This window comes from Pan troglodytes, chromosome 10, assembly GCF_028858775.2.
Source record: "Pan troglodytes isolate AG18354 chromosome 10, NHGRI_mPanTro3-v2.0_pri, whole genome shotgun sequence".
Lineage (NCBI taxonomy): Eukaryota > Metazoa > Chordata > Mammalia > Primates > Hominidae > Pan > Pan troglodytes.
In genome coordinates, this window is record NC_072408.2 from 41275757 (window position 1) to 41291464 (window position 15708).

At 50.4% G+C, this 15708-nt stretch overlaps 1 protein-coding gene across 5 annotated transcripts in view; it reads right to left on the minus strand.

Annotated features, from left to right (window-relative positions):
* Positions 1 to 127: 127 nt before the first annotated feature.
* Positions 128 to 15708, minus strand: part of PDE1B (phosphodiesterase 1B) — a 29665-nt gene continuing 14084 nt past the window's right edge. For 3 of the 5 annotated variants that reach the window (XM_016923262.4, XM_016923264.4, XM_016923263.4), the window contains 14 exons: positions 12300 to 12413; positions 10017 to 10199; positions 9771 to 9837; positions 9026 to 9142; positions 6626 to 6766; positions 6119 to 6219; positions 5883 to 6008; positions 5654 to 5755; positions 4149 to 4269; positions 3735 to 3816; positions 3268 to 3376; positions 2671 to 2801; positions 2027 to 2147; positions 128 to 1512 (listed from right to left, as the gene is read on the minus strand). In XM_016923262.4, the coding sequence (XP_016778751.1) occupies positions 2044 to 2147; positions 2671 to 2801; positions 3268 to 3376; positions 3735 to 3816; positions 4149 to 4269; positions 5654 to 5755; positions 5883 to 6008; positions 6119 to 6219; positions 6626 to 6766; positions 9026 to 9142; positions 9771 to 9837; positions 10017 to 10199; positions 12300 to 12413 (1498 nt within the window). In that variant the 3' untranslated portion in view covers positions 128 to 1512; positions 2027 to 2043. Of the gene's footprint in view, positions 1513 to 2026; positions 2148 to 2670; positions 2802 to 3267; positions 3377 to 3734; positions 3817 to 4148; positions 4270 to 5653; positions 5756 to 5882; positions 6009 to 6118; positions 6220 to 6625; positions 6767 to 9025; positions 9143 to 9770; positions 9838 to 10016; positions 10262 to 12299; positions 12414 to 15708 lie in introns of all 5 variants that reach the window. The other 2 variants (XM_063785552.1, XM_063785553.1) reach the window with 1 other exon arrangement.

Sequence of the window (15708 nt, forward strand, 5' to 3'; positions counted from 1 at the left end):
GATACATACCTAAATATATATATATATATGAGGGAGAACGCCTCACCCAGATTTTATCATGCTGGAAAGAGTGTATGTATGTGAAGATGCTTGGTCAACTTGTACCCAGTGAACACACACAGTCAGGCCTGGTCTCCCTTCTTTATTGTTCTCTGGCTATAGCAGGGGTCTGGGAAACCAAGGGCAGGGGTGAGTCACATGCGTCTCTGCCCTTCTCGGGGTGGGGTAGGGTGGAAGTACCAGGGTAGCAGGTCTAGGAGACCATGGATGTGGATTTCGCATGAACAGGGCCCACTGTACAAATGCATGGTTGGTATTTACAAGAAAGAAGGAGGGCAGTCACCTGGACTTTGGCCTTTCCTGGGGCGAGGTGGGGGCAAGGAGGAGCCTGAGGAGAGGAAGGGGCACCGCGCCTGGCTGGGTTCTCTCCAGAGGACAGGAAGGCAGCAGCCCTGAGCCCCTTGTCCATCTGCCTTTCACCCACTACCCCTCACTTGTCTCAGGGGAAGAGCTTCTTAGTGCCTGCAGCTGGGCCAGTTCTGGGACGTGGAAAGGAGGGGACAGACCCTCTCTTTTAGCAATGCAGGATTACTCACCCTCCCCAGGCACCCTTGACCCTAACCCAGCTGGTGTCGATACATTCTGAAGGTGCTTTGCTGGGGAGATCCTCAAAGCACTTTACAGACATTGGTCGGATGGAGCCTCCCAGCCCCAGGGGAGAGGAAGGAGGCAAAGGGCTCGGGACTCAGCCAGGGCAGGCGACAAGCCCCAGGGGCCCAGACCAGTCCCAAGGAAGGTCCCAGGAAAGGCCTCCCGCAGCCCCTGGTCACAATGGCTCCTTTTGCCCCGGTCACTATATCAGAAAGGGAGAGAAGGAAGATTGCAGAGGATCAGGCTGGAGATGGGGCTGAAGCAGCGCAATTCTGGGGTGAAGAGGATGTCCTATCCACCCCATTCCCAGGTCCTAGAAAGGTACCATGCCCTGAAGGAACCCACTCCCCTCCCCACACATAGGGCTCTGAATACCCCCAGCTTTCTATCCTATTCCAGCCCTTTCCAGGGGAGGAAAAGGGGGACCCAGACCTGCCAGCTAAGATCTGGGGTGGGGGGCTGAGGGAACCCCCAAAATGTATTGCTTAGAAACTTGGAGGCAAAAAGGATGGGGGAGGTCCCAGGGGGCTGGCATCTCTGATCCTTCCCCAAGGCCCTGGGACGCCTCCAGGAAGCTCCCTGCTCCCTGGCAGCCGCCTGGCCATGAAGAGAATCCAGAGGCTGAGGGATGGGCACAGTGACCACTGGGAGCCTGAAGTTCCCCAGTCTTGCTGCCGGAACATTAAAGTGCACCCCAGTGGGTGTCAGGTGGGGAGGGGCCCTTTCCCCAACCCCAAATCTCTGGCATTTGGCCTTCAGGTGGGTTGTTTCTTCCACGACCACGCTCCCTTGGAGCAGATGGGGGAGCCAGTCCTGATGGATGGTGCTGATGACATCAAACACTTTGGACTCAATGAAGACCTGGGGAAAGAGGGAGAAACTTCAGTGCCCTGAGCTTTGCCTTCACCTCCAACCTGACCTTCCTTCTCCAAGTCCTGATCCCCACTCAGTCCCGAGTAGAGCTGTGCAAAAAATGCCCTTCGGAAGGGTGCCCAGCCAAGGGGGTGAATAGGGGCTGCAGTCGAAGTCACGTTCAGCTGCCCTCACTGAGCTGTGTGCCCTGGCTGGGCTCCTTTTCCCTAACCCTCCCTAAGGTGCGGTGCAGGTTAGCTGTCACCTGGCATGGGCCCACCCTGTTCTGCTGCTGTTCTGAGAAACTACCTCCTTTGTTCCTGCAGGGACTGGGGGACAGAAGAGCGTGGGAGGATTTCCCTGCTCCACCCACACTTTGGCTCCATTCTATGTCTTCACTCGCTCCATTTTACTGCTCAAAAGGGGAGAGAGAATGTCGCATCCACTGGAGCCCAGAGACGACCCAACAAAGATGCCATGATAGACACCAGCTCTCCTACACCCTCCACCACAAGAGGCTCACCTGGGCCAGCCCCAGGGCTAATCCAGATTCCCATTCTGGTTGTGTTCATCTTCGGCAGGGGATGGGGGGGCCTCTTCTTCACAGGGGGACAGCTCGTCAATGGACATCTGGTTGGCGATGCCTGTAGAGGAGCATAAAGGAGGCTGAGCTTAGGCCAAGAAGTATTCTTCCCCAGAACCCAAGGAGTATGTGGAGACATGTAAGGGATTCTCATCCATCAACCTGCCTTCAAGCTGAACTACATTCAACCCATCCCCACTTGGGAAGAGCCTCTCCAGCCTTGCTAAAACTCAGAACCCTCAACACCACCCTACCACCCCCTCACACAGGAAGAGATTTCCCAGCCAGGGCCACCAAATTAGCCAAATCTACAGGGGCACCATTTACAGGGACCACAGTGTGCACAGGGACCCTTGGGTTGTGGAATATCTGACTGTCTCTATCGTCTCTACGGCCCCCATTCTTAGAACATTCCAGGCCACTCAGCCAGTCTTTCCTGTGATCTAACTGGTCTGATCAGCTCCACTCCCAAATCAAGGAGTCCGGCAAAGGGTTTCCCCAGGGGCTTAAGAAAAATGGACCTCCTAGTGCTCCATGATCCACCCACACAAGTTCTCACCCCTGCCCTCTGCCATGGTACCCACCACTTGCTGCCCGTTCCTTCCATTTCTGCTTGTTCTCCTGAATGCGCTTGACCCAGGTGGAACGAAAGCTGACCACATCTGGGTTGGGGTCTCCCACTTCCACATCCAGAGAGGGCTGGCGCCACTGAAAGCTAGAAGCAGAACCCCCAACAGCCCCAAGAGGTAAGCCCCAGCCCACTCCAGAACCACCTTAGCCCTGGGAGTGCAGGACATGGAAGACCAGGAGAAGGTTCAGGGAACTTCATCTTCCTCTTTTCCTCTACTAGATATTCCCCGAGTCCCTGTCCCTCTCCCCCTCATTTCACCCCTCCCTCTCCACATCTTCCCTCCTGGTAGAAGGAAAAAACAAGATTAGCCAGAAGGCAGAAAGACAGCTAATGGAAGAAACAAAAATATGGTGAAGGGGAGCATAGGTACAGGTCACACCCTTCTGATCCCATCCTTCTGTCCCTGACGGCAGAGGGACTCCCAAGCTTGAAGCAGCCTGCCTCCCCACCACCCCACCATGGCTGTGAGTCGGTCCTCTCTGTGAGTCCAAATCCCTCCCTACCACTGCCTTCCTGAACCAGGCTATCTGGCTGCCCCAGCCACCCTCACCTGGGCTGGTTTTTAGACTTGGAGTCCTCATCCGCCAGGGGCTGAACACTCTTCTCTGCCACATCAGTCAGCACAGAGAATGTGGGCTCCACAATGAAGTCGATGAACCCTGCAGTGGAGGAGCAATGCCGTAGAGATGTCTTACTATTATCTGGAGGGCTAGGCAGAGCATGCAGCTGGCATGGCCAGGACCCCTGGCTGCTTATGAAAGAGGATGGAGAGGTAACCTGGGGCTGAAAACTTCCCAATGCAGGGCAGGCTTTGGGATGATGTCTTGGTGCCCCAGAGAGCTCCTCCCTGCCATTGCAGCCCCCTGGCCTCCTATCCCAGGACCCCATCCTCTAGCACAGTAGGCTTTCCTCTACAGGAAGAATGGTTTGGGGGGTTGAGGACTTGGAGCAATCCTGACCCAGGCAACATCTTTTCCCCCTCCCAGTCCTCCCCTTCCTGCAGGAGAGGACACTCACCTATCTGAGACTGTGCCACTAGAGTGGAAGTGCGGTCACAGAGTGGAGAAAAGGGCAGGCCCAACTCTGCCTCCTTGTCACCCTAGAGGAGGGAACAGGGTAGGAAAGCTGGAGAGGATACCTCAGACCTACCAGATCTGGGGTACAGGTGGCAAGTGGTGGGGGTGGGGGGTTGTTGTGTGAAATTTCTGCACTGTTGACCTGGAAATTAGTAATATGCAAATGAAATATATGCAAATGAAATGCAACTGTTGTTAGGCTTTTAGGATAATGGGGTTTTACCCCAAGGATTTGGGATCAGGTCAGAGACTACAGGTAGCAAAAGGAGGATGTGGAACAGGATTGGGGAACTTGGAGGGCAAAAGGGGAGAGAAGGCCCCCATAGGCACAGGGAAGGCAAAGATGCCACGCTACCTGACGGAAGAATTCCTCCATGAGGGCCTTGGTCCAACGGCTGTGGACCAACCACTGCTTGGTTGGGTGGCTGATGTCAGCAGCATGGAGCAGTAGAGACAGGGCCTTGGGCTTGTCAATCCTGGTTGGGGCAGATGGCAAGGGAAGGGAGACTGATCTTTTAGGAAAAGGAAGTTAGGACCATTCCCTAACTTCCCACGCACACCCTATCACATAACTTCTTTCTTTTTTTTTTTTTTTTTTTTTTTTTTTGAGACAGGGTCTCACTCTGTTGCCCGGGCTGGAGTGCAGTGGCACAATCTCAGCTCACTGCAACCTCTGTCACCTGGGTTCAAGTGATTCTCCCACCTCAGCCTCCCGAATAGCTGGGACTACAGGCGTGCATGCCACCACACCCAGCTAATTTTTGTATTTTTTTGGTAGAGACAGTATTTCACCGTGTTGGCCAGGCTGGTCTCAAATTCCTGACCTCAAGCTATCCCCCTGCCTCGGCCTCCCAAAGTGCTGGAATTATAGGCATGAGCCACCACGCCCGGCCTCACATAACTTCAAACACCCTCCAAAGCTACACACACACCCCACACACAGACACACACACACTTATATATGTTTAGGTAGCATCACGGGTTAGTAGCTGAGAGCCCAGGCTCTTAGAATCAAAGGGCCTGGGTTCACGTCTATACCTACCACATGTTAGCCACGTGACACTGAGCAAGTTACTTAAAATTTCCATATTTCATTTTCTTCAACTCTAAAATGGAAATAACAACCCTACCACATATCGAGTGGTTCTGAGAATTAAGTGACAAACAACAAATAAGTATTCAGGAGAGTGTCTAGCACATAATAAGTGCTCAGTAGATATTATTTAGAATAGTAATAATTATTATCATACCCTCAACAATGACCCGCTGTGACACTGCATCCCACACATAAACACCATACACAGAGATTAACACACACCTTCAGGACACACACACACACAGTCCACTCTCACACACATTTATACATTCCCACTCACTTCTAAGCAACATTAGATGTAATTATGGCATTTGTTCTATGCACTTTTTTAAACCTCATATGACTCTCCCAATAGCCCTATGAGACTAGGAACTAGGGGCAAGCTGTTGTGGGGGGAGGCGTATCATTTTCACCATTTCAGAGGTAATAAAACTGGGGCAGAAGGGTTGAATGAATTTTCCAACATTCCAGAGTAAGCCTGTCCCAGAGCTGCGATGAGAACCCCCATCTTAGATTCCCAGCCCAAAGCACTCTCCAGTGGATCAGCTGCCAAGGCTGTGAGTAAACGTAAGGACACACACACACACACACACACTCTCTCTCTCTCTCTCTCTCTCACATAGAGATGCAGTCTGATACCTGAGGCCAGTGGAGTCTCTACAGCGAGGTAAAGACCTGGCACACCAACTACCCTTGTGTATACCCCCCCAGTTCACACACCCCTCCCTCTGGCCTGGCCCCAGCCACACCCCACCAGATGCCACCTCTCCAGCTGTTGCAAGGCTGTCTTCATGGTCTTCACTTGCTGGAAATGGCAGGACATGTCTGTGGCCAACACCATCTCAATGACCAGGGCTCGGAGTTCTCTGAGCGGACATAAAAAGAGAAGCAATCAGCCCCCTCAGCGCTGCTGGGCAGGAGGTCCAGGAAGTGGAAAATGGAGTTTGTGGTAAGGGAGTCTCTTAGGGATGCCAAGTACTGGCTTCTGCTCACACAAACTCATCCTTGGTGAGGTTGATGAAAATGTTCATCTCATCATCCTGCATCAGTCGGAAAACAGAGCTGATGTGGTGATTCTCCAGCACTGAACGATCATTGTACAGGATGGCACATTCCGACCTACAAAGCCAAAGTTCATCATGACCGACCGCCCCCTGTAAGGAGGGACTCCGGCAACCTCCCCACCTCCTCTTGGCCCCTCCTGCCCCTGCCACATCCCCACCCCTCACTTGGTCTGGATGTGGAAGCTGTTGGTAGTGCCCGTGTGCTCATAATCATGGATAGCTGCAGCAAAGATGATGGCCAGGAGCTCAATCTCCGACAGGCAGTGCTACAGGAGGAAAGAGAAAGAATGAGAGAGGGGTGACGCCTGCTGGTCACTGCCCACGAACCTCCACACACAGGCTAGATCACTCATCCCATCCCTTCCATGCTTCCAGGCCAGCTCTTGGTTAATGCAGCCAGGTTTCTCAGCTCCTGAAATGGCCAAGGACCTTCCTCCATCCGAACCTGCAACACTCCCACTGCATCCCAGCACATGTCCCTAGCACTGTCCAACGAGTTTTAGTCTACCTGGGAATTCTCTAGAGTGAGTTAATCCAGTTTGACTCTGTCAAGGCTTTGGAGTGCCCAAGAAGAACCAACGAGGAGAAATGGAAATGGGAGTACAGTCTAGACCTCCCAGTTCTGTAGCCATAGGCCCTGAATCACAGAAGAATCATCTCCAGGGCACCTACCACCATCCCTGTGCGGAGCAAGAAGCAATGGACTGTCTGGGTAACATCGGCTGCGTGGATCTGGTTGTGGTAAGGATTCTTGTACTTCCCATAGCCTGTCTCCAAGGCATCCAGGAAACTCATCAAAAACACAGTGGGAATCTGCGGGGGGTTGGGGGAAATGGAGATATATCAAGGATCCACAGGAATGGTGGTGATTACGGACCAAGATCAACAACTTTCTTTAGAAGGCAGTGTGGCATAGGGAGAGAGCACAGGACCTAGTTAGGTGAACCTGGCTCATATCCTGCCTCTACCACCTGCTGGCTGTGCAACCTTGGGCAAGTCACATGCCTCTCTGTGCCTCAGATACTTAATTGCAGAATGAAAGATAATACCACCTACCTGGAAATTAATGAGATAAGTACAAGGCATTTAGTAAATGCTCTCTAAAGAATAGCTATAATTATTATTATTTCCCTGGAGATTTCAAAGAAAATGAAAGAAAGCTTCCCTCCTACCTTCCAAACATCCCACTCCATCCCCACATCCAAAACCATGAAGAAGGGCTCAGAAGTAAGGGAATGAAGAAGATGACCTAGAGAGGACTCTTCCAGCCAGATGTGGGTTACCCTCTCCTTTGAGAAGCCCTCCCTGACCACTTACCCTCTACATGCACCAGTACCCGCGCCCTCAGTCCCACAGAACACACACAAAAGCACCAGCAGCCAGAGCTCTGTCCAGCTACTCTGAATTCGGTCCCTGTCTCTGTGTACGCCCTTAGGGTATGTCTGCCTCCTTCAAAAGGCTCAAGGCTCCCAGAGGACAGGACTGGTGATCTGTCCCTGAATCTCTTGAGGCTAGGAGGGGACGAAGGTTCAGGACTCGGGAGGTTTCTGTAGAGATGAGCAATACAGTGACAGAGACACAGAAGAAGCACCACTAGTCAGTCAGACCCTAACATCCCCCACCCGCACCCCTGGAGGGCTGTGCCCCAAATTCAGGAAATTTTAAAGGACTGTTTCCATGACAACTGCCCTTGCTTTTGCGTTGCCATGGCGTCTCTGGAGGGAAGGGAAGAAAAAGGGAGGAGTAGGGGAGGGGCTAGGTGCCCAGGAAGAGAATGTGGAGTTTGAGAAGGGCAGCTGCTACTGGCCCTACCATCAGAGAAAACTAAAACAAGAAGCACCCCCTCCTTCCTCTAACTGCCTTGGAGCAAAGCAGACTGGGACTGGGCCAAACCTAACCCAAAACAGCTACTCTTGAGGTCCCCCAAACCCAGTCCTTCCAGGTAAGGAGGCAGAGTTTAGGAGAATCTAGTGACTGAAGTCTGAGAGCCAGTTTGGGGAAACATGAGCTGGGAAAAGTCTTAGGAAAAAGAGAGCCCTACTATTCTCTGTCCTGGAGAGGGCAGGATTGCAAAGAAGAAAGTAAAATTGCAGAACAGGCTTCCGGAAGGCACTTAAGAAAATTTCAGCTGAGCATCTCAGGAAAGTTTTGGAAACTCCCTAGGGAGTTGTTGTAAAAGGAGGAGTCAAGGGTGAAGGAAGGGCTCACATGCACAGATAATTTGTTCTAGTGAAGTGGAGGCAGAGGATGGACGGAATGACCTCCCGAAGCTGGCCTAGGAGGGGACCCTCCACCTGGACTCCTTTGACCGCCCCTCTCTATGGCCCTTCAGATCATCCACGTTTCCCTTCACCTTTAACATCTACTGCTCCCCAAAGTGCTGACCCAATATCCCCATTACGGCTCTTCAACCTCCCTCACCCTCTACTTCCAAATGTGATTTGTCCATGTGAAAGTGTTTTGTTTTTTTCCTGGCACTTTTTCCCTCCCAAAAGATGCTCCCTCCTGGTACAGGATCTAGGAAGGACTTAATCTCATATAATTCTTCCCATCCAGACAAGCTGAAGAGCAAATGAAGTTCACACACCGTTCCCCTGTCATACAAGCCCCACCCCCAGCCCTGTCAAGAGCTGACCTTCTCTATATAATTCCTTGCACAGAGACCAGAACTGGGGGACGGGGGAGGGAGTGGCCAATTTTATCCAGGAAACATGGTTTCTAGTCCCAAAGGGCACTGGCTGACAGCATCTGAACTCCAGGCCTCCAGTGTCCACACTGCAAGTCAGCCTAGAGAGGACAAGTTGGGGGAAAAAAGCAAAGCGGGAGAGAGCAGAATCCCAGGCTAGATGGTTGCAGACCGAGAATCTCCCCCTAGAAATCAATTAATGAAGCCTGGAACTAAGACTGCAGCAAGTGAAAGAAAGGCTAGGCTGGGCGTGGGCATGGGGAGACTTCCCTGATGTTGAGACTGAGTGAGGGGATCTATGGAATCTGTTTGTTGGGAGGCTTTTAGAACAGGCATGAGAGGAGTGGACAATCCTGCCTGGAGGTAGAGGTAGGATGCTGCCCAACCTTGAAGCGGCTGATGAGGTTATGCCGAGTCAGCAACTCAAAAACAATGGTCCTCAGGGCATGGTCATCTGCTGCCCGGTTCAAGGAAAAGACATCAAAGCACCAGAGATCCAGGTTCTGTGGAGAAACAATAGATTATGTTGCTTTCCAGCAGCAGCAAGGGTTGAAGTTAGACTTCAAGAAGGACTTCCCATGAGTACAAAGTCTTGGTAAATAGCAAAGCAAAGAAATGGTGAAGTGTGCCTCTTTCTTCCCATATATCTCTCAGTATGGGAGAGACAGGAAGGCAGGAGTTTGCTCCTATACTGGGCAAAAGCAGTTTTGATAAATGTGGGAACAACAGTTAAAAGGGAAGGCAGGCCGGGCACAGTGGCTCACGCCTGTAATCCCAATACTTTGGGAGACCGAGGTGGGCAGAACACTTGAGGTCAAGAGTTCGAGACCAGCCTGGCCAACATGGTGAAACCCCATCTCTACTAAAACTACAAAAATTAGCTGGGCATGGTGGTGGGCACCTGTAATCCCAGCTACTCAGGAGGCTGAGGCAGGAGAATCGCTTGCAGGGAGGCAGAGGTTGCAGTGAGCCGAGATCACGCCACTGCACTCCAGCCTGAGTGACAAGAGCGAGACTCCATTTCAAAAAAAAAAAAAGAAGGCAAAAATCATGCCATAAACAGGGTCTAGAAGTCCCAGTGGCTATTCCATCCCCTAACTTTCTCCTCTTTCCCAAAAACCCAGAGATTACCTTGAGACAGTTGAGAACCGCAGTAGAGTAAGTGGGGCCCACAGAGGTGTATGTTCTCCGGAACATCCTGAGAGAGAACAATGAGAAGAAGCCCACATATGAAGGTCTGGGAGTGGAGGTGTGGCCAGCTGGGGATGTGGGGATGAGCCATGGGATCATACGGCTGGTGGTCATGGAAGACCAGGGTGGCTGGGAAAGAGGGACACAGCTAAAGGCAGAGGGAGGCTGAGTGTGGGCGAGCCTCACCGTTCCACGAAGATCCCAGCCTGCACAGCGTGCACAATGCTTCGGAACTTGGGCTTCTCCTCTGCTCGGCGGCCTTTGGCCCGGGCCTGCTGGGTGAAGGTGGAGGCCAGCCAGTCCCGCACCTCCGAAGGCACGGCATCTGACCGCAGCTCCTGCAGCTCGTCCTCCGTGTCCAAGATTTGCCTGAGACCCCAGAAGGGGAGTCACAGAGGAAAGACAGCAGGTGCTTCCACAGCCTAGAGACCCTGTACCCAGCCATACCCCACATTTAGTAACTCTCATGCCAGCTCTCTGTCTTCAACCCTGTTTCCTTTCTTTCTCTATATCTTTTTATTTCTTTATCTAACATCTCCAATAATGAAACAGGTCTCCATGTGAGGTAGTGAGCATCCCAACTATGGAAGTGTTTAAGCAGGAAATGGAACGCATCTTTCAGGGATGCTATAGAGCAGCACCATCCAATAGAAATAAAATGCAAGCCGCATATATGAAATTTTAAATTGTCTAGTAGGCCACGTTAAAAAGGAAAAGAGAAATAGGTGAAATTCACTTTAATGATAATTTTTTTTTTTTGAGATGGAGTCTCACTCCGTTGCCCAGGCTGGAGTGCAGTGGCGCGATCTTGGCTCACTGCCACCTCCGCCTCCCGGGTTCAAGCGATTCTCCTGCCTCAGCCTCCTGAGTAGCTGGGATTACAGGTGCCTACCACCATGCCAGGCTGGTCTTGAATTCCTGACCTCAGTTGATCCATCTGCCTCAGCCTCCCAAAGTGCTGGGATTATAGGCGTGAGCCACCGTGCCCGGCAATAAATTTTATTTTACCTAATACCTCCAAAATATCATTTCAACATGAAACCAAGTGTGTGTGTGTGTGTGTGTGTGTGTGTGTGTGTGTGTGTGTGTGTATTTTTAGACAGGGTCTCACTTTATCGCCCAGACTGGAGTGCAGTGGTGTGATCACAGCTCACTGCAACCTCAACCTCCCCAGATTCAGGTGATCCTCCCCCCTCAGCCTCCCAAGTAGCTGGGACTACAGGTGCACATCACCATGCCCAGCTAATTCTTTAATTTTTTGTAGAGACAGGGTTTCATCATGTTGCCCAGGCTGGTCTCGAATTCCTGGGCTCAAGCAATCAGGCTGCCTCAACTTCCCAAAGTGCTGGGATTACAGGCATGAACCATCACGCCCAGCCTTATAAAATTAATGAGATATCGGCTGGGCACGGTAGCTCACGCCTGTAATCCCAGGACTTTGGGAGGCCAAGGCGGGCAGATCACCTGAGGTCAGGAGTTCAAGACCAGCCTGACCAACATGGAGAAACCCCATCTCTACTAAAAATACAAAAATTAGCTGGGCGTAGTGGCACATGCCTGTAATCCCAGCTACTCAGGAGGCTGAGGCAGGAGAATTGCTTGAACCCCAGAGGCAGAGGTTGCAGTGAGCCAAGATCACACCATTGCCCTTCAGCCTGGGCAACAAGAGTAAACTCTGTCTCAAAACAAAAAAAAAATATATATATATATATGAATATCTTACATTCTTTTTTCTAAGTCTTTGAAATCCATCATGTATTTTATGTACACATCTCAGTTCATACTTGCCACATTTGAGGTGCTCAATAGCCACCCAGAATGGTGGCTCCCATGTTGGGCAGCACACATCTAGAGGTATTCCACAGTGGAATAGATGAGCTTTAAGGTCCCTTCCAACTCTGAAGCAGTCTTCTGTCCTTCTTGATATCTGTGTTTGTCTCTATCTCTGCATCTCTATGTCTGCCTCTGCTTCTTTATCTCTTACCACTATTTCTCCTTGGATACCTGGAGCTCTTTTTAAATTTTATTTATTTATTTATTTATTTTTTGAGACAGGGTCTTGCTCTGTCACACCAGGCTGGAGTGCAGCAGCGCAATCTCAGCTCACTGCAACCTCTGCCTCCTGGGCTCAAGCCATCCTTCCACCTCAGCCTCCCGAGTAGCTAGAACTACAGGAGCATGCCACCATGCCTGGCTAATTTTTTTTTTTTTTTAATGTAGAGACAGGGTCTTGCCATGTTGCCCAGGCTGGTCTCAAACTCCTGGGCTCAAAGAATCCACCCATCTTGGCCTCCAAAGTGCTAGGATTACAGGTGTGAGCCACTACCTAGAGCTCTTTATATCTGGTCCACCCTCTCTCTTTCTTCCGGTCTCTGTCCATGCCACATGTGTCTATCTTTGTCTTAACCCCTCTCTCTGGAACACTATGTCTGACATCTTTCTCCTTCTCTGTCTGTCGGTCTCTCTCACCGTGTCTCATCTATGTAGACGGCTTCCAGCAGAGAAGCTGTGTACTCCAGATTTTTCTTCAGCTCCTCAATGTTTATCTCCCCATTCTCCAACTGCTTCACCATGTAGCGCAGCCTGCAGGGAGCAGATACAGAGAGGCTGCTTAGGCACAGCTACCTTATCATGAGAACAGCATACTCCCTAATAAGGTACATTTTACAGAAACATCCTCAGTCTTTTGTAAATAGTTAATCATTCTAACATTAATAATAATAGTAGCTAATGTTTCTTTTTTAATCTCCGGCTATTGCCACTGCCTGTATTAAGTTTATCTACACCCAAAGTTTAATGCCAGGTCTTCCTGACTCCACCATCCCCACCACCATCTGACTTCTCGAAACCCGCTCTTCAGTCAGTGCTTAGTCTTGTTTAAAATGCCAGGGCCCAGCAGAATTAGGCAGGTACAAGCCCCTGGAGTGATGTTTTTAGGATGATCTGTTTCATAGCCTGAATAACCAAGAGTTGAAACTGCTTATTTCCCCCATGGGAGAGGGCTTTGGGATCAATAGCAATCAAGATAGCTCCCAAGAGTATTTCACTGTCTCTTGGTCATGGTGTGGGGGGTGGGGGTTACGTGTCCACAGCCCCTCTGTGCCTGGCAGGGATGGCAAAAGCACAGAACAAAGACAAATCTGAATGCTTTCGCCTGGCCTCTCTCCATGCAGGCAAAGCTAATGGATTATGATTCCAGAATCCATCAACCAGGACAAAGCCGGGTTAACCCCTGCCTTTCCAGTCTTACACCAGAGAGAACCTCTGACAGAGTTACTGTACCCATCCCCTGCCTCTGTCCCCACTGAAGCTTCTTCCAGGATAAAAGTGGTGGGGTGGGCCCAGGGATCTCATTCACTGGATGCTTTGCCTGAAGGAACAATCACCTCATGTTTTACACTTATGAATTCTGGGGTTTGTTGATTAACTGGGAGACTTCTTAGAAGCCTGGTGAGTTCAGCCCAGGCAGTCACAAAGCAAACAAAGCTCTTCAGATGGTGATTTTAATGAAAGCAGTTAAATATTCCTTTCTCTCCTTTCCCTCACCCTGCCCCACCCACCTAAAACCAATCTGGGGCTGAAATGGTGGCCATCATAATTCCCCACTGAGAGGGGCTTCAAAAACCCAAGGTCACCCTATGAGTCAGGGAGGAGAAGAGAATGAGTCAGGGATCAGAGGCTGAAATTAGCATCAATTCCCAGGGATGCCCGGGGAGGGAGAACAATGGCGTTCCTGAACAGAAGTAGCTCTAGAATCCCGGGGTCTCGGCAGCTTTGGAATGGGGTGCCCAAAATAGCCAGCCCCAGGAAGCATCACAGGCCAGTTCTCACCTCAGGGCCTAGCAATCCTGGATGACACGTCTGAGAGCAAATGGGACAGAAGGGAAAGTGGCAAAGAAGTTGGAGGACGGCACTGCAGCCTCCTTGGTTGGCTATCCTCAAATCTCACTTTCAGCCTTCCTGCTGCACCATCTCCATGTGGAAACAGCAGGTTGTTTAACAAGTAAGAGGATGATTTTAGTAAAGCTCAGCCCCAGCTCCAGCTTCATTAGGGAGGAGGAATAGAGGCGAGATATATCATAAAAGGCTTTCCCAGCTAAATGAGCCGGAAAGGGGCTATGAGCCAGTGTCTCCCAGAGTACCCCGCCCAGAGATCACAGAACAAAGAGGTATGCTTTGCCTTTGGTGCCCAGGCACAAGCTGGGGCTTCCCTCTGCCGATCAGTCCCCATAGCCAGGGACCCTCAAATCTGGTGACATAAAACCCAAAAAGGAAAGAAGGCCTCTTCTTCTGCCTATAGTTCTCTCTCTCCCCCAGATTCCCACCCCAGCCTTCTGCTTTATTCGGCCCTTTTTACAAAACTTTCCCCAGGGGTCAATGCCCATCACCAAAGTTCTTCCAGTTCCCTTCTCGACCCACCTTTTGAAACCCACATCCCAGCACTGGCTCCCAAAGTGAGCAGCCACACCCACGGCACTCATTTGCATGTATTTGCATAATCGCTAACAATGCTGCCAGCTCTACATTTTTAAAAGTGCTTTCTCCTACATTATCTCATTTTATCCTCACAATGGGCCTATGAAGAAGGGAGGCGGGGAAGGAATTGCCATTTCCATTTACGATGCAGAAACCAAGGCTCAGGAGGCAGCTTTGGTGAGATGTATCCAGCAGCAGCACCAGTCTGGGAGGCAGGAATCCTGGATTCAAAGCTAGTACTTCCTGCTGTGAGCCTTTGAGCAAGTCACTAACTCTTAATCGGTGCTTTTTAAAATGTGGTCTGTAGCCCACCAGCATCAGAATCACCTTGGATCCATGTAAAAAATATAGATTCTAGGTCTCATTCCACAGCTGCTGAATCAGTATTTCTGTCCAGGGATCTGCTGGACAGGGATCTGCTTTTTTGGGGTTTTTTGTTTTTTTTTTACTTTGAGACAAGATCTCACTTTGTCACCCAGGCTGGAGTGCATTGGCACAACTGCCTCCACCTGCTGGGCTTAATCAGTCCTCCTGCCTCAGCCTCCTGAGTAGCTAGGACTACAGGCATGTGCTACCATGCCCGGCTAATTTTTTTTTATTTTTTGGAGAGATGAGGTCAGCCTGCTATGTTGCCCAGGTTGTTCTCAAACTTCTGGCCTCAAGTGATCCTCCCACCTCATCCTCCCAAAGTGCTGGGATTACAGACACGAGCCACTGCACCCGGCCTGCTTTTTTTTTTTTTAAGAGACAAGGTCACCCAGATCATAGCTCTGGACTTCCTGCAGAAGAACAGTGAGGTGAGGACTTTGAGTGGGTCTGGGGAGGTCTTAACTCCAAAAGACTTTACAATAAGAGAAGGTCCTGCCAGGCCAGAAAGTATGGGTGTGGGGGGTGTTATTTGACTTCAGGAGGGTACAGTTCAGTACCTGGATCCTTTCAGCCACTTTAGTCCAGATCCTCTTCTTAGACTTCTCGTTTGTCATATTTATTCTTTAATCTTCCTTTCCCTCCCTCCCCACCTCCTTCTGGTGTCTGGATCATGTTTGGTTCAACAGATTTCAACAGAAGCTATACAAGAGCTCCTGGACAAGATCTAGAAGTGGCATGATCATAGCTCACTGTAACCTCAAGCTCCTGGGCTTAAGCAATCCTCAGCTTGAGGCCTCCCAAAGTGTTAGCATTACAGGTGTGAGCCACAGTTCCCAACCCAATCTGCATTTTTAAAAAACACCCCAGATTATTCTAATATACACTAAACTTTGAGAATGTTTATCTTAGAGCCTCAACTTGTTCATCTATAAAATGGTAAGGATGATAATAAACATTTCACAGGGCTATTAATAAGAGGATTAAGTGATATAATACATTAAAAGGCCTGGCACATACAAAAGGTCTCCAAAAA